At 61.4% G+C, this 18,852-nt stretch overlaps 1 protein-coding gene across 1 annotated transcript in view; it reads left to right on the top strand.

The window, feature by feature from the left end:
* Window positions 1-50: 50 nt before the first annotated feature.
* The window catches only part of ARHGAP44 (Rho GTPase activating protein 44), a 20,539-nt gene continuing 1,737 nt past the window's right edge, over window positions 51-18,852 (top strand). Inside the window, exons 1-20 of the mRNA XM_041409369.1 lie at window positions 51-103; window positions 8,576-8,615; window positions 8,885-8,989; window positions 9,114-9,190; window positions 10,028-10,139; window positions 10,364-10,440; window positions 11,089-11,206; window positions 11,907-11,975; window positions 12,044-12,125; window positions 12,969-13,096; window positions 13,786-13,897; window positions 14,346-14,427; window positions 14,741-14,821; window positions 14,903-15,016; window positions 15,561-15,652; window positions 15,883-16,063; window positions 16,655-16,672; window positions 16,941-17,162; window positions 18,582-18,661; window positions 18,749-18,823. Of these exons, the coding sequence (XP_041265303.1) occupies window positions 51-103; window positions 8,576-8,615; window positions 8,885-8,989; window positions 9,114-9,190; window positions 10,028-10,139; window positions 10,364-10,440; window positions 11,089-11,206; window positions 11,907-11,975; window positions 12,044-12,125; window positions 12,969-13,096; window positions 13,786-13,897; window positions 14,346-14,427; window positions 14,741-14,821; window positions 14,903-15,016; window positions 15,561-15,652; window positions 15,883-16,063; window positions 16,655-16,672; window positions 16,941-17,162; window positions 18,582-18,661; window positions 18,749-18,823 (1,918 nt within the window). The remainder of the gene's footprint in view (window positions 104-8,575; window positions 8,616-8,884; window positions 8,990-9,113; window positions 9,191-10,027; window positions 10,140-10,363; window positions 10,441-11,088; window positions 11,207-11,906; window positions 11,976-12,043; window positions 12,126-12,968; window positions 13,097-13,785; window positions 13,898-14,345; window positions 14,428-14,740; window positions 14,822-14,902; window positions 15,017-15,560; window positions 15,653-15,882; window positions 16,064-16,654; window positions 16,673-16,940; window positions 17,163-18,581; window positions 18,662-18,748; window positions 18,824-18,852) is intronic.

Raw genomic sequence — 18,852 nt, 5'->3', positions numbered from 1 at the left:
CGCGGCCCCCGGCCCCGCTGCCCGCCCGCACCGCCCGCACCGCCGCCACCATGAAGAAGCAATTCAACCGCATGCGCCAGCTCGCCAACCAGACCGTGGGCAGGTGGGGACGGGACGGGATGGGATGGGATGGGATAATGGGACGGGATAATGGGATGGGATGGGGACGGACCCTGCCCTGCCCAGCCCTGCCCTGCCCACAGCCCCATCCCGTGCCCTGCCTGCTCCCGCCCGCCCCGCCGCACCCGCACCTGCCCGTTCCCAGCTCCCTGCCCGCTCCCTGCCGGCCCCATCGCCCTGATCCCATGTGTCCTGCCTGCCCCACTGCTCCGATTCTGCCCCCTCCCTGCCTGCCCCACTGTTCCTACTCCGTGCCTGCACTCTGGCAGCCTCACTGCCCTCATCCCACTCCCTGCCCATTCCCTGCCTGCCCCTCCTCCCTTCCTGCCCCAGTGCCCTGATGCTGCACCTGTGCCACTGCCACACTGCCTGCCCCACCGTTCCTGCTCCGTGCCTGAGCCCTGCTTGCCCCACTGGCCCTAATCCACTCCGTGCCTGCTCCCTGCCCACCCCACAGCCCTCCTGCTCCCTGTGTGCCCCTTGCCCTGCTCCCTGTCTGAGCCCTGACACCCTCTGTCCTCAACCTGCCCCACTCCCTACCCCTGGCCCTGCTCCCCGCCCCTCTCTCTGCCCCACTCCCTGTCTCTGCCTGTGCCACTGCCCCCGTACCCACCCCTTGCATCCTTCTTGCCCATTCCCTGCCCCCCTGCTAGTTAACCCCTGCCTGCCCGCCTGCCCCTGCCCTGCCCCACTCCCTGCCCCCTTTACCCACTGCTCCCTGCCTGTCCCCCTGTCCTGCCGTCCCCTCTGCCCCGATGCTGGGGGGTGCCCCACTGCCCTGTCCCCCCGGCACCCCAGGGCGGCCCTGCTGGCCGTGGGGCCGGGGGCACCCTGGGGCTCTGGAGCCGGAGCCGTGCCCACGGGAATGCCCGCGGGAGTGCCCAGGGGAGTGCCCAGGGGAGGGCCGTGTGCGCCGGGGCACGGCCAGGCCCGGGTTTGATGGTGGCTGTTGTGTAATTCCTGGAGATTTTGCAGCCGGAGGGGGGGCGGGAAGAGGATTTATTTATTTCCCCTTCCCATCGCGGCACCGGGGCACTGGCACAGCTGGAGCAGCGGCTCCGCATCCCCTCGGCATCGCCAGGGCTGCTGCTGGCACCGCCCGCGGCCCCCGGGCCCCCCACGGCACCGGGAGCGCTGCCCCACGGCCCGAGCGGGCACGGGCCCGGATGGCAGCGGCTGAGGGGCTGCGGGAGGGACGGGCATCTGCGGGAGGGACGGGAATGCACGGGAATGCCGGGCAGGTGCGGGAATGCTGGGCAGGTGCGGGAATGCTGGGAATGCACGGGAATGCCGGGCAGGTGCGGGAATGCCGGGCAGGTGCGGGAATGCCGGGAATGCACGGGAATGCTGGGCAGGTGCGGGAGTGCTGGGCAGGTGCGGGAGTGCCGGGCAGGTGCGGGAGTGCCTGGCAGGTGCGGGAATGCTGGGCAGGTGCGGGAATGCTGGGAATGCACGGGAATGCCGGGCAGGTGCGGGAATGCCGGGCAGGTGCGGGAGTGCCTGGCAGGCGCGGGAGTGCCGGGCAGGTGCGGGAATGCCGGGAATGCACGGGAATGTTGGGCAGGTGCGGGAGTGCTGGGCAGGTGCGGGAGTGCCGGGCAGGTGCGGGAGTGCCTGGCAGGTGCGGGAATGCCGGGAATGCACGGGAATGTCGGCAGGTGCGGGAATGCCGGCAGGTACCGGAGTGTGGGGCAGGGAGCGCGGCTCGGGAGCTCCGGGGTCTGGTGCGGGGATCCGGCACGGCAGTGGTGTGGGAACGCCGTGCAGGAGCACAGTGTGGGAATGTGCAGTGGGAATGTGGACTGTGAGCATGGGGAGTGTGTGGTGCCAGTGTGCTGTGGGAGCGTGGCACTGGGAAGGTGGCACGGGGAAGGTGGCACTGGGAATGTGGCACTGGGAATGTGGCACAGGCGATGTGGCATGGGGAAGGTGGCACTGGGAATGTGGCACTGGGAATGTGGCACAGGGAGCATGGCACTGGGAAGGTGGCACAGGGAGCATGGCACAGGGAAGGTGGCACAGGGGATGTGGCACCGGGAAGGTGGCACCGGGACCATGCTGCGGGAGCTCCGGGAGCCCGGCGCTGCCTCCCGTGGGGAGCGGCAGGGGGAGGCTGTTCGGGGACAGAGGGTGGGATTTTCCCGTGGCATTTGCGCCAGGCCAGGTGCCCTGTCCGGACCCTCCGAGGGGGTTGGACACGTTCCCACCCTCTGGGAATGGGGGCTGCCCAGGGAGTGTCCCAGGTCCCCCGCACAGCATGGCAGACACGAGCCGGGCACTGCTCCCTTCCCTGCCCCAGGATGGTGCCTCTGCCAGGCCAGGAGCATCCTCCTTCCCACACAGCTGGAGCATCCCGCAGCCCTGGGAATGGGGCCAGGCTCGGCTGAACCCCAAATAATCCTCTTAGGGGATGTGCTGGGCAGCTGGGGGCCCTGGAGGTACCCAGGGCCAGCGGGGGGATGCGGCCCCTCTGCCCTGGGACGGGGCACCTGGAGCATCCTCAGGGCTTGGCTGGAGCTTGCAGGGCATCCCTGTGCTCATCCCGGTTCTGCTGGGCCCCACGGCAGAGTCCTGAGCAGTCCAGACAGCCGGGAACCAGGAATGACAGATAGGATTAAGGAATGATAGACGAAAATAGGGAATAACAAATGAAAACAGGGAATCATAGATGGAGTAAGGAATAATAGATGAACATAGGGAAAAAATAAGAGGAAGTGGGAAATAACACATGGAAATGTGGAATGATACATAGAAATGAGGGATGATTAACGGAACTGAGGAATAATTAATGGAAATAAGGAATAATAAATGGAAATAAGGAATAAGAGTAGAACCCTGGTGTTTTGTCTTCCTGCCAGAGGCTCACTGGGGAACAAGCACCACAACCTTTGGGGCTCTGAGGGGTGTCCCCTTCTCCCTGTCACCAAACCCCCGTGGGGTCCCCCTGCAGTGCCAGAGCCTTGAGTCTGGGAATGGGGATCACCAGGATGGATCCTGTCCTGGGCTGAAGGCTGTGCTCACACGGGGGGTGTCTCCTGGGGGCACTTCAGGACAGCAGGGACAGCAGGACAGCAGGGACATCTGCCCAGCCCCACTGCAGGGTGTGCAGACAGCTGTCCCAGCCCCTGGAGGCTTTCCCTGCTTTAGGTGGTGCAGTTTCCATAAAAAAGGGAAGGAGAGAGGGGTCTGAGGAGAAACCCCTCTCCATGGGGCAGCAGGAGCCAGAGAAGGGAGCAGCCCTTTGTCCCTGAAGGAGGTCACACAGAGGGACCAAGGGACAGGGCCAAGGTGAGCAGGAGACTCAGGGCTTGGCTCAGGATTGGGGCCAGGGCCAAGGTCTGGTCAGGGCTGGGTTGTAGTTAGGGTTGAGGTAAGGCTTAGGGTCAGGCTTAGGGTTAAGGTCAAGGTTAAGTCCAGGATCAGCTCAGGATAAGGATCAGAGCCAGGGAATTATTGGTCAGGGTAGGACCAAGGTCAGGGCCAGGTGAGGAAGTGGCTGTGTCCTTTTCAAATCCAGCCTGCAGCTCCATCCATGTCCCAGCTCCCCTTGGGTGCTGGAGCCAGCACGGAGCCCCTGTCCCCACTGGGAGAGCAGCAGCTCCACAGGAGCTGGAGGGGGAGACTGGAACCTCTGCTGGGCCCTGAGCAGAACGTTTATTTTATTTTGTTGTGTTTTGCATTTATTTATTTAATTTACTTTGGGTTTGGGTGTTTTTTTTGTCATTTCACTTGACAGAAAGAACTGGGGATGCTCAGTCCAGCCCAGCCCCACACTTGGTACCCAAACTTGGGAAGAATTCCTGTGCCAGTCCGTGAGGGGCAGGAGTATTTCTCTCCGTGGGGTGGAAAAGGGAAGGGAAGCCAAAGAGCGGCTGTAGAACATTCTGAGGAGGTTTCATGCGAAGTGCTTTTATCTCTGTTTGTGTTTGTCCATCCCCTGGCTGCAGGCGGTGGGACAGTGGCACCAGGATGTCACCTGAGGCACTCGAACAGCCCTGGGAATTTCCCAGGATCGGCTCCGCGGGGATTTTTTTCCCATGGGGATTAAATCGGGCGCTTGCAGGCGCCTGCAGAGCGGCACGCCGGGTTCCCCGGCCGCACAGGGGGATGAGCTCGCCGGGAATGGTGGCGGAAGCTCGGAGGGGTTGGATTTTTCCTCCTCGCCCTTTTCGAGCATCCCACGCTGTGCCCCCCAGCCCGGGGGCAGCGGTGGCATTTGGGGCTGGGTGTCACCTCGGTGGCTCACAGGGCGATGCTTTTCCAAGCCCCGGGACGGCCGCACCGCCAGACAAAGCCTTTGAACACCGAGGGTTTATTCCTGGTGCTGCAGGAGTACCCGGCAAGACAGAAGGACATTTTCTGCTTGCACGGAACAAGGGCAGAGGGAGATAAAAGCACCGCCTGGGATTTTCCCAGCGGGGTTTGCGGGAGGGAACAGCACCCTGTAAATAGCTGGGCTCCCCATCTGCACTTCGGGGTGCCGGTGGCTGCTGTCAGCAGAACCCCCTGGGATTTCGGCTCTGGCGCCAGCGGATCGCGGCAGCCCCGGGGATATTTTTATCCTCTTCGCGAAGAGACAGCGCTGACAACCTGGAATATTCATGGAGCGAGCGGGCTGAGGGTTTTGTCCCTGCTCCAGCTGCCTCGGGGCTCTGCGCTCCGCAGGGGCTTCTCCAGGGCTGCTAAATCGGGATGGAAGCTCGGGGCGCGGCCCCAGGAGGGAAGCGCCGGGGGCAGAGGGCGCCGAGCATCCCGTGCCACAGCGATGCCAGCCCCGAGCTCGCCGCGGGGAGGCAGCGGGAGATGAGGACGAGAGGCTTTTCCGCCTCGCAGACTCTGTCCCCCATTTTGCTCGGCTTCCCTCGGCTTGCCCAGCTGTGGGAAGGATGGAGGGAAGCGGCTCCAGCCCTCCCTGCCTGCTCCTCGTGCTGTCCAGCCTGGCACAGCCCGGGCCTGGCCCCGCTGGGAATGTGGCACAGGGAATGTGGCACAGGGAATGTGGCAGCGCTGCCCGCCCCGCGGCTGTGTCCCCGGGCTGTCGCACCGTGTCCCCACGTCGCGCTGGATGTCGCAGTCGGAGCCGCTTCCCGGGGGAGCTGAGCAGCGATTTGAGGATATCAATATTTGATGTTTTGCTTCTTGCCCGCTGAAAAGGCACCGGGAAAAATCCGCGGCTCCGCTGGGGCTCGGCGGTGCCGGGTTTGAGCCGCCGGGATCCGTGTCCCCAGCGAGGCGGTGGCAGAAGGTGGGGACAGCGCGGCCTTGGCTCAGAATCCAGCCTGGATCGCGGAGCCCAGCGCTTCCAGCGGTGACTCCGGGGCGATTCCTCCTCCCTCTGGCAAACGCCGAGGATGCCCAGTGCTCTCTCTAGGGGTTGTGGATGAGCCTCGCTCCCCAGGCTCCCCCCTGGGCTTTGGGGGCTCCAGCACCCGGCTGGCGGTGACTCCGGGGCAAACGCCGGAGGATTCCCAGTGCTCTCTCTAGGGGCTGTGGATGAGCCTCGCTCCCCAGGCTCCCCCCTGGGCTTTGGGGGCTCCAGCACCCCGGGTTTTCTCGCAGGCACGGGGGAGATGGGGCAGGAGCGGGATGGAGCCGGGCCCTGTGCGGGATGTGGGACAGACCCAGCCCGGGAATCCGTGCCTCCCTCCCCGCCGGGGGAGCTGTTTTTAGGCTAGAGCAAGGAGAAATCAGGGAATCAGCGTTGGTAATTAAATAGTGATTAAATATTTCTGGGCAGGCTGCAGCGAGGGGAGGCTGGGGCTGGGCCAAAGGGGTGTTTGGGCAGGAGATGGAGGCTTTGTGGGCACCATGGGCGTGCTCTGCCTCTGGGGGTGTTTCATCCCTGCTCCTGCTGCAGATTCATCCCTGCTCCTGCTGTCCCCACAGCGGACATGTTGCTTTCCCATTCAGAGATTAATTGCCATGAAATCCTTGCCGTGCTGGGAGTTTTGCAGGCTCAGGTCAGACCCAAGGCTGGCAGCTCCCTGTCATGGCTGGCTGAGACACCAGAGGGGGACGGTGGCAGGGGACACTGATGGGTGGCCCGGGCAGGCAGGGGTGGCTGTCACCAGGAGATGCTCCAGGGATGCACCAGCTCTGCTGCACCTCCCCAGGCCAAGGCTTTGGAAACTCACGGATTTATTTGGGAATCAACATAATTTGCTTGATTTGGGTTGATTTCTGCTGGCAGCAGTCAGCAGCAAAGCCCGAGCATGCCGTGGCTGTGTCCCCACTCACTGGCTTTGGCTCCCCGTGCTCACTGTCCCTTTCCCAGCTGCCTGCAGGGACAGGTCCGGCTGCTGCCAGGGCAGGGCCTGAGGTTGTGCTGGGAAAAATGTCTTGGGTGGGAAGCTGGAGGGGAGGAGCAGCATTTTGTTTGCCAAAAGGAGAGAAGAAAAGCGTTGGGAGCTGGGGATGCTGGCTGTGTCCCCAGGGAGTGCTCCCTCGGGATGTGGGTAACTCATACAGAATGAAGTTTTGGGGAATTAGGGATCAGACAGGGAAATTGGGGCGTCCCTGTCCCCCTCTCTTGGGAGGCAGAGGGGCCATCACCCATCCTTAAGTGGGAGTGATTGGAGCCCCTTTGCTGATCCCAGCCCACAGAAGGCTGCAGCCCGGTTGTTTTCAGAGCCCAGCTCCTCCCTGGCAGGCTCCCCAGCCCGCTGCAGCATCCCGGGATGCAGGGCTGCACAGGGGGATGCTCTCCCCTGAACCACGGGGGTTCCTCACGCTGAGGATGTGCTTTAAAACAGAGCAAGGCCGGGTTTTTGTTATTCTCTTGAAATGTTGTTTTCTCCTTCCCAATCACACCTCAGAGCATGGCACGGGTTGGGATGTTGGGAGAGAGCCCTGCCCGTGGGACCGGGATGTGCAAATCCCACCCACCTCCTGGCTGGGAGAGGAGGAGACAAGGAAAAAAAACCCTTCTCCTGCACAAGTGAGGAAGTGATTCCTGAGGAGTGAGCAGCAGGGATGTGCCAGCGGTGCCTCACTCCCTGCCACCTCCCACTCCTTCAGGAGGCTAAAAATATCCTGAGCTGGGGACGGACGTTGTGGCTGTGCCCGTGGATATTTGCTGCTTTTTTCCCAGTTTGTGCTAATTCTGTGCCACTTCCAATCCTGTCTAAATGAGAGTGAAGGTGATTCCCAGAGGAGGAGGAGAAGCTGCTCAGCTCTTGCTCCCAGTGCTCCTTACAGAAGATCTAATCAGTTTGTTTCAATAACTATTTTTTTAAAAAAATAACATAAACAGGGTTTGTTTAATTTAAGTTTTTAAAATTTATTTTTAAACCACCTTAAATCAGGTGCTGGGACATCTTTCATGCCCAAAGCAGATTTAATGCTGTTGGTTTGGGGAGGCCCTGGCACAGAGCAGCTGGGGCTGCCCTGGACCCCTGGCAGTGCCCAAGGCCAGGCTGGACACTGGGGCTGGAGCACCTGGCACAGTGGGAGGTGTCCCTGCCCTGGCAGGGGTGGCTCTGGATGGGCTTTGAGGTCCCTTCCAACCCAAACCCTTCTGGGATTCTGTGATTTGCACTTTCTGCAAGGCTTTGTGTGCACGAGCCGCGCTCGCTGTCTGACCCTTTCTCTGTGTCTGCTCCTTATTTCCTCTGCTCCAACACTTCTCTCCCTGTCTCCAAGCTGAGAACCCAGCTCGGACGGCAGGAAGGGACCAGGCTGAGGCAGTGAAGTGGTGTTTGCAGGACGGCAGCACCAAGCTCTCGCTGTCTCCTGCCGAACCTTCAGGGACCGATTGGCTGAATGACAGCTCTGCCCCAGCTCAGATTGACAGAGCTCTTTTTTCCAAGTGAAAGGATGCACTGAAGTTGTTAAAAACCCTGGGAAAAAGAGCACATGGTCCGGATGTGATGGTTTAAATGAGCCTGAGCAGCTGTGGTGACCCTGGGCTCTGGTTGCTGCGGGTCCAGGGGCCGAGGACGGCGGGTTTGTGTCTCCTGCATCCCGGCGCTCCTCCCTGGGGAAGGCGGCGGCTGCCACGGGCTCTGGAGCGGTAAATCCGTCTCCCGTGAGCAGCAGAAGGGCTCTGGCGGGGCCTCGGGCAGCAGCTGCCGCCTCCATCCCGTGGCTGCCCCCGTGCGAGGAGGCTGAGCCGGGCGGGCTCCGCAGGGAGCGCAGCCCAGCGCAGCCACAGCGCCTCTCTCCGAGCACTGCCCGCTTCCTCCTGGGAATCTGAATCCCTGTTTTCCTGGCAATAACGGAAAAATAAGGGAGAGATGGGAGGCAGGCCCTGGTTGGTGTGGTACCTGGCAGTGGGCCGTGGAGATGCTCCACCAGTTCCTTCCTGAGGAGATCAGGCGTGGCTGGTGGGAGCAGAGATCCTTAAATCGTCCCTGCATCCCAAAGGAAAAGCACATCCCTGCTCCATGATGTGCTGTGGTGCTGCTGCCTGTCCCACAGCCTTCACCCATGGCTCCTCTCCTCTCTTGTCCTGCAGAGCCGAGAAGACCGAGGTGTTGAGCGAGGATCTGCTGCAGGTGAGGCTCCCCCGGAGCCATCCCGGGGTGTCCTTGGGTGCCTGGGCACCTCCCGGGGGGGCTGCACCCATCAGCAGCTCCCTGGGGGTGCCACAGCATCCCAGCGACCCCAGGTGATGGGAACCCTGGTGATGGGTGATGGGATCCTGGGGTGATGGGATCCGTGGTGATGGGATCCCTGGTGATGGGATCCTGGGGTGATGGGATCCCCGGTGATGGGATCCCTGGGTGATGGGATCCTGGGGTGATGGGCTCCATCTCTCCCGCAGGTGGAGAAGCGTCTGGAGCTGGTGAAGCAGGTGTCCCACAGCACCCACAAGAAGCTGACAGCCTGTCTGCAGGGCCAGCAGGGCCTGGACGCCGACAAGCGCTCGGTGAGGGCAGCAGGACCCGGGGGTCTGGGGGATCCGGGGATCTGGGGGATCCGGGGATCGGGGGGATCCGGGGATCAGGGGGATCTGGGGATCTGGTGGGAACGCAGCCCCTCTCTCTCTGCAGAAGAAGCTGCCACTGACGACGCTGGCGCAGTGTCTGATGGAGGGGTCGGCCGTGCTGGGGGATGACTCCCTGCTGGGGTAAGGGGGGCTGGGGCTGGCCGGGCCTGCACTGCTGGAGCTGGGATGGGCTGGGAATGCCCTGGGAATGTGCTGGGAATGCTCTGGGAATGCTGCTGCTCCTTGTCTCCAGTGCCGGATAATGGGGATTCACTGCTGTGTGGATCTCAGTAATTAATTCTTCTCCTCCTTGTATGGGCTGGGGTCCTGTGATCATACAGTGTAATCTGCGTATTTCGACATTTGTATTTATTTTTATATTGATTTTTATGCATGTTATATATTTATATTTGAGTTACTACTATTTATATACTTACACATGGCTTATCCATATTAATGTATTTATATTTGTACATTTTATATATTTCTGTATTATAATTTATATAGTTATGTATGTTTTACAAATATTTATATGTGATTTGTTATTTATATATTTTATATTTATATTTATTTATATAGATATGTAAATACAATGACATATAGTATATAACATATAATATATGTTGTATAATATATATAATATGATTATGATATATGATGATATATGATATATAAAATATAAAATATATAGTATATAATATATAATATACAATATATTGTATATTATATATTGTGTAATAATACACAACACAATACTAATATATAACACAATAATATAGCTAAATAAGTCACAATATAATAATATAATCCTTTAGTTATTATTACATCATTACAAGTGCAGTACTGAGGGAATGAGCTTTCCTGGCACCCCGGTGCCCTGGCTGCCGCCCTCCTCCTGCCAGCGCCGCTCCTGGTGCCCGGGGTGGGTGCCCTGTCCCCCGGGGTCCCCGCTGTCCCCAGCCGTGCCTGTCCCTGCAGGAAGATGCTGCGGCTGTGCGGGGAGGCCGAGGACAAGCTGGCGCAGGAGCTCATCCACTTCGAGCTGCAGGTGGAGCGGGACGTCATCGAGCCGCTCTTCGTGCTGGCTGAGGTGAGCCGCGGCTCCCCAGAGCCCTTCCTGCCCCCACCCAGCTCCCAGGAGTTTGGGTGCCCCCGGAGCTGGGGCTCGTTCCGGGTGGGACACCCAGCGGGGCCGTCTCCCTGAGGATGTGGCGTTAGGGAGCTGCATCCTCGCCCGCCCAGCCCAAAGCCCCGGGCTGTGACCGTCCCCGGACGCCTCTCCAGGGCCGTCACCTCCTCCCGTTCCCTGTGCAGGTGGAAATCCCAAATATCCAAAAGCAGAGGAAGCACTTGGCGAAGCTCGTGCTGGACATGGACTCCTCCAGGACGAGGTAGGAATTGCTTTGTAAGAAACAAACGCTCCCAGCCATGGGTGGCTCCCAGCAGAGCAGCTCCCGGGCCCTGGCACCGCAGCTCCCGTGGCACGAGGAGCCCTGGCTGAGCCTCTGGGGGCTTGAGTGAGCTCTGCAATGAGCCACCATTTCTGCTCCTGTCCGCAGAACCCACGCATTCCTTTTCCTTGCCTGCCCTCTGTGGCAAAAGTGTAATTTTTTTCGGGCAGAAAGGGTGATTTTGTACTTTTTTCCCTGTCTTGAGGAGGTCTGGTGCAGGGAGCGGGGTGCTCCTGCCCCTGCAGTGGCACCGAGGGGAGCGGGGATGATTCAGGATTGTCCCATGGCACCACTGAGTCGTCCAAGCCCCCACTCCTGCATGTCCTGGGAGAGGTCTGGGAGGTGTCCACAGTCCCCAGCATCACGCCCAGGCTCTCCCATCCCCTTCCCCTCTCTTCCCACCTGGACACGGCTCCTTATCCTGCTGAAAAGAATTCCTTCCCTGCCGTGTGCAGTGCTGTGGGGATGGGCGTGGGAGTGGGGCTAAATCCCAGCTGGACTGGGATCATCTCGGTGCTGCCCAGCCCTGCGGACCGCGGTGGCCCTGGGGTGTGGTCACGGCTCCTTCCGTCCCTGTCCCTCCCGCAGGTGGCAGCAGTCGGTGAAGTCCTCGGGTCTGGCCAGCAACCTGCAGCCCTCGGGGGCCAAAGCCGACGCTCTCAGGGAGGAGATGGAGGAGGCGGCCAACAGAGTGGAGATCTGCAGGGTACGGGCTCCCCCTGGCCGGGGGGTCTGGGGGCTCCCCGACTCTGGGCAGAGCTGCAGCCACTCCTCTCAGCCCGCCCTGCCCCTTCCTTCCCCCCGTGCTGCCCTTCCTCTGGCTGGGGTGATGCTCCCCAGACAAGCAGGACGTCCCCGGCTGCACCATCCCCATTCTCCACATCCCCTGGCACTGGAGGGGCTCCCACTCCCTGGGAACCCGTCCTGGCAGAGCTCAGCCCTGGCTTCATCCAGCCCTGGGTTTGTCCAGCCCTGGGTTTATCCAACCCTGGGTTCATCCAGCCCTGGCCTCATCCAGCCCTAGCTTCATCCAGCCCTGGCTTCATGCAGCCCTGGGTTTGTCCAACCCTGGCCTCATCCAGCCCTGGCCTCATCCAGCCCTAGCACTGGCACAGACATTTCTCCACCTTCTCTGGGTTGATTTCTGCCATATTCCAGCACTAAGAGGGACTTTCACCTCCTTCCCTGGAAATCCCAATCTCCCTTCTTTGTGCCCTTTGGGGGGACCTGGGCCTTGCTCAGGCTGCAGTGGGGGAGGCCCCTGAGCTCCCCTGACACACCAACCTCAACCCTGTGCCACCCTGGCTCCTGCTGGGACCAAGCTGCTCCTGCTGGTGGCTCGGGCAGGGCCCTGGTGGTGGCACTGGGGCAGCAGGACCAGCTGTGACAGATCCTCTGCCCCGCAGGACCAGCTCTCGGCTGACATGTACAATTTCGTGGCCAAAGAAGTCGACTATGCAAACTATTTTCAAACGGTAAGTGCCACCCCCCCGGGGCTGTCCCTGTCCCAGCAGCGTGTGACCCCGGTGCCGTGTCCCCGCAGCTGATCGAGGTGCAGGCCGAGTACCACCGCAAATCCCTGGCGCTCCTGCAGAACTTCCTGCCACAGATCAAAGCCCAGCAGGGTGAGTGCCCGCGGGTCTGTCCCTGCCTGTGCCACCGAGGGCCTGTGACAGACTGTGACCCCGCAGGGACAACTGAGCACCCTCCCTTTGCTTGTCCTGCCTGCATCCCATCCCATCCCATCCCATCCCATCCCATCCCATCCATTATCCCATCCCATCCCCCTCGGCTGGGGCAGGGTCCATCTGCATGGAGAGGGAGCCTGCCCCAGTGTGCTGAGGGTGGGCAGGCCCTGGCACAGTGCCCAGAGCAGCTGTGGCTGCCCCTGGATCCCTGGCAGTGCCCCTGGATGGGGTTTGGAGCACCTGGGACAGTGGGAGGTGTCCCTGCCATGGCAGGGGTGGCACTGGGTCCTCTCCACCCCTTCTGGGATTCTGTGGAAATCCCCACCGAGTGCAGCTGCAATCCCATCACTGAGGGGGTTTGGGGGGTCTCTCTGGGGGTGCAGCATCCAGGGGCTCTGGGCTGGGAGCCCGAGGTTGGGGTGAGCCCCAGGCAATGGCCCCAAAGCAACTCCTTCCTGGTGCTGCTGTCACTGCAGCAGGGCACGGAGGGGTTCCTATTTCATTTTTCTCTCTATTCCACAAAATATTCCTGCCTTAAACCATGATGGAAGGAGGGGAGAATATTGCAAAAGTTTGCCTGTCATTACCCCTGTGGAAAATGTTATCCAGCTCCTTTGGGATCCTGTGATGGCTGGAAAAGGCCAGAGCTGCAGGGTCCTGTTCTAACAACACCCGTACAGAGTATTTTACTGCCAAAACTGTGACCCAAGGGCCTTTTGGGGAGGGGCTGCTGGATCTGGCACCACCCTCCCTCTCCTCTGCCCCCTCTGCACGTTACAGAGGCGTGGATGGAGAAGCCCTCCTTTGGGAAGCCCCTGGAGGAGCACCTGGCTGTCAGCGGGCGGGAGATCGCCTTCCCCGTGGAGGCCTGCGTGACCATGCTGCTGGAGTGTGGCATGCAGGAGGAGGTGGGTCCTGCTGGATTTGGGGGAATGCAGGAGGAGGTGGGTCCTGCTGGGATGGGGGATGCAGGAGGAGGTGGGTCCTGTTGGATTTGGGGATGCAGGAGGAGGTGGGTCCTGCTGGGATGGGGGATGCAGGAGGAGGTGAGTCTTGCTGGATTTGGGGGGATGCAGGAGGAGGTGGGGCCTGCTGGGTGGGAGGATGCAGGAGGAGGTGGGTCCTGCTGGAAGGGGGAATGCAGGAGGAGGTGGGTCCTGCTGGAAGGGGGAATGCAGGAGGAGGTGGGTCCTGCTGGATTTGGGGGGATGCAGGAGGAGGTGGGTGGGTCTGGCTGGATTTTTGGGGATGCAGGAGGAGGTGGGTGGGTTCCTGTTGGATTTGGGGATGCAGGAGGAGGTGGGTCCTGCTGGAAGGGGGAATGCAGGAGGAGGTGGGTCCTGCTGGAAGGGGGGATGCAGGAGGAGGAGGTGGGTCCTGCTGGAAGGGGGGATACAGGAGGAGGTGAGTCCTGCTGGATTTGGGGATGCAGGAGGTGGGTGGGTTCCTGTTGGATTTGGGGATGCAGTAGGACATGGGTCCCATGACTCTTGCTGGCACAATGGAAGGGGTCACAGGTGTCTCCAGGGCCAGGGGGAGGAGCTGGGGGGCTCCAGGGACGTGCCCACCCCAAGCCCTGTCCGTGTTCTCTGCCCAGGGTCTCTTCCGAGTGGCTCCCTCGGCCTCCAAGCTGAAGAAGCTCAAGGCTGCCCTGGACTGCTGCGTGGTGGACGTGCAGGAGTACTCAGCTGACCCCCATGCCATCGCAGGTGGGGCTCCTCGGGGTGGGGTGGCCCCTCCAGGCACCCCCCAAGGGCACCCTGAGGGGGATCAGTGGCACCAAGCCCAGCTGGAGACCAGGAACCAGTGGTGCAGTCCAGGGCTTGATGCTGGGTCTGATTTTGTTCAATTAATTTTGTCGTTAATTAATGGCCTGGCTAACGGAGGAGGGTGTCCCCTCAGAGAGCGAGCAGGTGACACAAACTGGGGACAGTGGCTGCCCCAGGGAGGCGCTGCCATGCAGGGGGAAGGTGCTCGGAGGGGCTGCAGGGTGGCACAGGGGGTGCCACAGGCTGCTCCAGCTCGGGGACACTCAGGGGGCTGTGGGGGGAAGGCTTGGGGGGGATTTGGGTCCAAGTGCCCGGGAGCAAAACCGCTTGGTGCCCAACAGCCGGTGCCACCTGCAGTGCCAATCCCTGTGTCCCCTGTGTGCCACAGGAGCCCTCAAGTCCTACCTGCGGGAGCTGCCCGAGCCCCTGATGACGTTCGAGCTGTACGAGGAGTGGATCCAGGCCTCCAAGTGAGTCTGGGCTGTCCCCCTGTTCCTCCTGGCACGGCAGGGACAGCCTGGGTCCCCAGGGTGCTTTGGGCTTTTTCTGGCACGGTTCACAGCATTTGGGATGTTTCCTCTGGGCTCTGAGAGCCATGGAGTGGGGAGAGGAAATCCAAAGGGATTCCTTCTCCTTGGGATGGGTTTTGGGACTTCATTTACTTCCATAATGATGGTGGCAGCCTGGGGGTCTCACAGGGTCCCCAGGGGTGGGGCTGGTGGGGTCCACAGGCCCAGGGCAGGGTGGGGATGGGGGATAAACCCCTCTCCCCTCTCCCTGCAGCATCCCGGAGCAGGAGAAACGGCTGCAGGCTCTCTGGAACGCCTGCGAGAAGCTGCCCAAAGCCAACTACAACAACATCAGGTGGGCCAGAGGCCAGCAGGACATGGGGAGGGGACACAGAGGGTGTGTGTGGCCCGTGCACTGACCCCTTTGGGATTCCAGGTACGTGATTAAATTCCTGGCCAAGCTGACTGAGTACCAGGATATGAACAAAATGACCCCGAGCAACGTGGCCATCGTGCTGGGACCCAACCTGCTGTGGCCACAGGCCGAGGGGTGAGCCTGGGTGAGGGGCAGATCCCGCTGGGAGCCCTGCTGGGAATCCTGCTGGGAATCCTGCTGGGAATCATGCTGGGAATCATGCTGGGAATCATGCTAGGAGCCCTGCTGGGTGAGGGATGAGGGGCAGATCCCACTGGGAGCCCTGCTGGGAACCCTGCTGGGATTCCCGCTGGAACCCTGCTGGGGGCTCTGCTGGGAACCCTGCTGGGGCCCTGCAGGGAAAACTGCTGGGAAAACTGCTGGGACAGCTGCTGGGAATCCTGCTGGATGAGGGCTGAGGGGCAGATCCCACTGGGAACCCTGCTGGGAATCATGCTAGGAGCACTGCTGGGTGAGGGCTGAGGGGCAGATCCCGCTGGGAGCCCTGCTGGGAATCTCACTGGGCAAACTGCTGGGAAAACTGCTGGGTGAGCCCTGAGGGGCAGATCCCTCTGGGAACACTGCTGGGAATCCTGCTGTAATCCCGCTGGGAATCCTGCTGTAATCCCGCTGAGGCCCTGCTGGCCGGGGGGGTTGCTGATCTGCCCCCGCCCCGCAGGAACATGACGGAGATGATGACGACGCTGTCGCTGCAGATCGTGGGCATCATCGAGCCGCTCATCCAGCACGCAGACTGGTTCTTCCCGGGAGGTAGGGCGTGCCCGCGGCCCCGGGGACAGCGGGGCTTCCCGGCACCTCCCGGGGAGGGGGCTCAGGGCTCCCACGATCGGTTCTGCCAGCCCCCTGTGCTTGCAGGAGCTCGGGCAGCGCTCTGGCCAGACCCAAATTCACCAGCACCCCCTGAGCCCATCCCCGCAGTGCCAGCACCCCCAGCCCCCCCTCCCTGAGCTCACCCCTCCCAACACCCTCTGCCCCCCCAGACATCGAGTTCAACGTGACGGGGAACTACGGCAGCCCCCTGCACGTGAACCACAACGCCAACTACAGCTCCATGCCCTCGCCGGACATGGAGCACGGCGAGCGCCGGCAGCACGAGCAGGCCCGGCGGCCCCTCAGCGTGGCCACCGACAACATGATGCTGGAGTTCTGCAAGAAGGACGGGTAGGGACCCTGCCGGGCTGGGCACAGCAAGGGGATGGCTCTGACACCCGCCCGGGCAGCAGGAGAGGATGCTCAGCTCACCGTGGGGCGGGTGGCACTGAGCTGGTGGAGGTTGGGTGGTCCCAGGGTGCAGGGAGCCCCTGCTTTCCGTGCCAGGCTCTTGGGGGTGCTCAGGTGAACCCAGGGCTCTGTGCCTGCCCCCAGCCCACGGCAAGTGGGAGTGGGGTGGCCCTTGGGGTGGCACTGGGGCCGTGCCATGCCAGAGACAGGTGTCCTGGTGTCCTCAAGGTGTGCAGCATGTGCTCCAGGGGAAAGCTCCTCATTCCCAGCCTGTGCATCTCCCCCCTCCACCACACCTCACAGGGACCTCAAAGAGTCCTGAAAACACCCGGGACTCTGCCCATCCCAAGAGGTTCCCATTTCCAGAAGGTGTCCCAAGCTGTCCTACCACTGGCACAGCCTCAGCCCCCTGCCCCTTCTCTCGAAGCCCCTCGACCCCCACAGCCAGGGGGGCAGCAGTGACCTCTGTCCCTGTGCACTGTGCAGTTTTAGGGATTTCACATTAATAATGGTTTGTTTCTGCCCATGCAGCCTTAGGAAAATCCAAAGGTACTGTATCCTCTGCAGGCTGCTGGGAGGCTGCTGGGAGGGTGCTGGGAGGGTGCTGGTGCCTGCAGCTTCTTGGGGAAGGGAGAGGTGGCTGGTAGGTGACACAAACCCATCCCACGCTGCCACCCCCGCCCCGCTGCCCTGTAGTTTCATTCCCAGCAGTTTCCCGGCGGAAGAGGCGTTTTTAGGGACCCCGAAGGAGTGGCGGGAAGGTGCTGGCGGTGCCCTCCCGCCGGGCGGGTGCTGACCCCCGTCTCTGTGTCCCCAGCATGGGCGTCAGGGTGATGGACACCTCGTGGGTGGCTCGCCGAGGCACCTCAGCGGGGCGCAAGGCGGCCTCGGCCCCCCCGGCCGCGCAGCCCCCGGCCCCGCCCGCCGAGCTGCCCCCCACGCCCCACTCGCCCATCCCCGAGCAGTCGCCGGAGATTTCAGCAACGCCCTCCCCGCCTCCCACCAGCTTCGGCTTCCCCCCGGCAGCCGAGCGGACAAGGTAAGGCCAGCGGCACCTCCTGTCCCCGAGCCGGGCACCTCCCCGCGAGTGGGGCCAGCAGGAAAAACCTCAGCAGAGAGGATGCTCAGCATCCCGGGAGAGGGGCAGGGTCACGGGGCAGCAGGGGAGGAGCAGGGTCCTGGAGCAGCAGGAGAGGATGCTCAGCGTCCTGGGAGAGGAGCAGATTCCTGAGGGCAGCAGGAGAGGATGCTCAGCGTCCCGGGAGAGGAGCAGGGTCCCGGGGCAGCAGGACAGGATGCTCAGCATCCCCGCAGCCACCAGCACATCCGCATCCTGCCATTCCCATGAGAACCGTGCTGCCTCCATGGGTTTTCCTGAGGGCCCCTGGCCCGGGTGCCACTGGGCTCTGGTGGAATTCGGGTTGGAGGTGCTGCAGGAATGTGCAGAGAAAGCCCTCAGGGAGCCCAGCGCCCTCTGAGACCTTCGTCTGCCCAGGGTGTGAGCCCGACTTTAATGCGCACAGCCCATGTGGGAGAAAGCGCCTGAATCGCACTTTTCTGCCCCAAAAGGGAAGCAGAGCGCTCACACCTGGGGAGGGGCGGCCCCGGGAGGGTCGTGCCGTGGGACGAGCCGGGGGGCTCGGCACCCCGAGAGCTCCCGCGCCCGCCAAGGCTTCCGCTCCTTTATGAGCCCCCCCTCGCTTTCGTGCTGCCTCTGCCGCTTTTCACGGTGCTTCTGTGCCTTTGCAGCAGGGCTGGCCCGGCAGCCGCCTGGAGCAGCGGCGCCCCCCGCCCCGGGGACCCCCCGAGCCCGCTCTGGCCGCAGCCCCCACGAGCGGCGGGGTGAGGGACCCCGGGGGGCGGGAGGGGGACAGCGGGTGCGGGGCGCTGGGTGCGGGAAGGAGCTCACGGCTCTGCCTCTTCTTCTTCTTCTTCCGCTGTTTGTTTTCAATTTTCTTTTTTATTGTTACGGCTTATCTTCTACGTTCTCCTTTAATTTGATTTTTTTTGTTTTATTTTGTTTTATTTTTAATAATATTTTTCATTATTTTTGAGTTTTCTTTACTTTGTTAATTTTTCATTTAACTTTATCATTTAATTCCCTTGTATTTTTTGGTTTTAATTTTATTTCAAATTCTTTGAATGTTTAATCTTTGTTTTTCATTGTCTTAATTCTATTTTTCATTTATTTTAATTTAATTTAACTTCAAATTTTACTTTTTTTTTTTATTCTTGCCTTTTCTTTTTCCTTATTTTGCGGAGGTTTTTCCCTTCTACTTCCTTTTTCTTCCATTTCTTTTTTCCCTTTTTTCCCTTTCCCTCTTTCCTTTTTCCCATTTCTCGAGGGTTTTTTTTTCCTTTCTTTTCCCCCCCTTTACCTTCCATCTCTCTTCTCCCGTTCTTTCCCTTCCCCGTTCTCTCTCCCGCGCCCGTTCCGTGCCCCGTGCCCCCTCCCCAGCACTTTCAAGCCCCCGGAGCTGTCCCCGGGGCCGCCCCCCGCCCCCGCGGCCGAGCAGAGCCCGCACTCGCTGCGCAAAGGTAGGAGCGGGGCTCGGGGGGGGCTGCGGGTCCCCGCGGGTGGCCCGGCCCTGACGCCGTGTCCCTGTCGCTGTCTCTGTCCCGCAGGGGCCAAGAAGCTGGCGCCCATCCCGTCCCCGGCCAGCCTGTCCCCCACTCCCCCCAGCACCCCGTCCCCGTACGGCCCCCCCGGAGCCGCCCCCGCGGCCGGG

This window comes from Onychostruthus taczanowskii, unplaced genomic scaffold, assembly GCF_017590055.1.
Source record: "Onychostruthus taczanowskii isolate IOZ18803 unplaced genomic scaffold, ASM1759005v1 scaffold30, whole genome shotgun sequence".
NCBI classification, from domain to species: domain Eukaryota; kingdom Metazoa; phylum Chordata; class Aves; order Passeriformes; family Passeridae; genus Onychostruthus; species Onychostruthus taczanowskii.
This window is presented reverse-complemented; position numbering and strand designations above follow the sequence as displayed.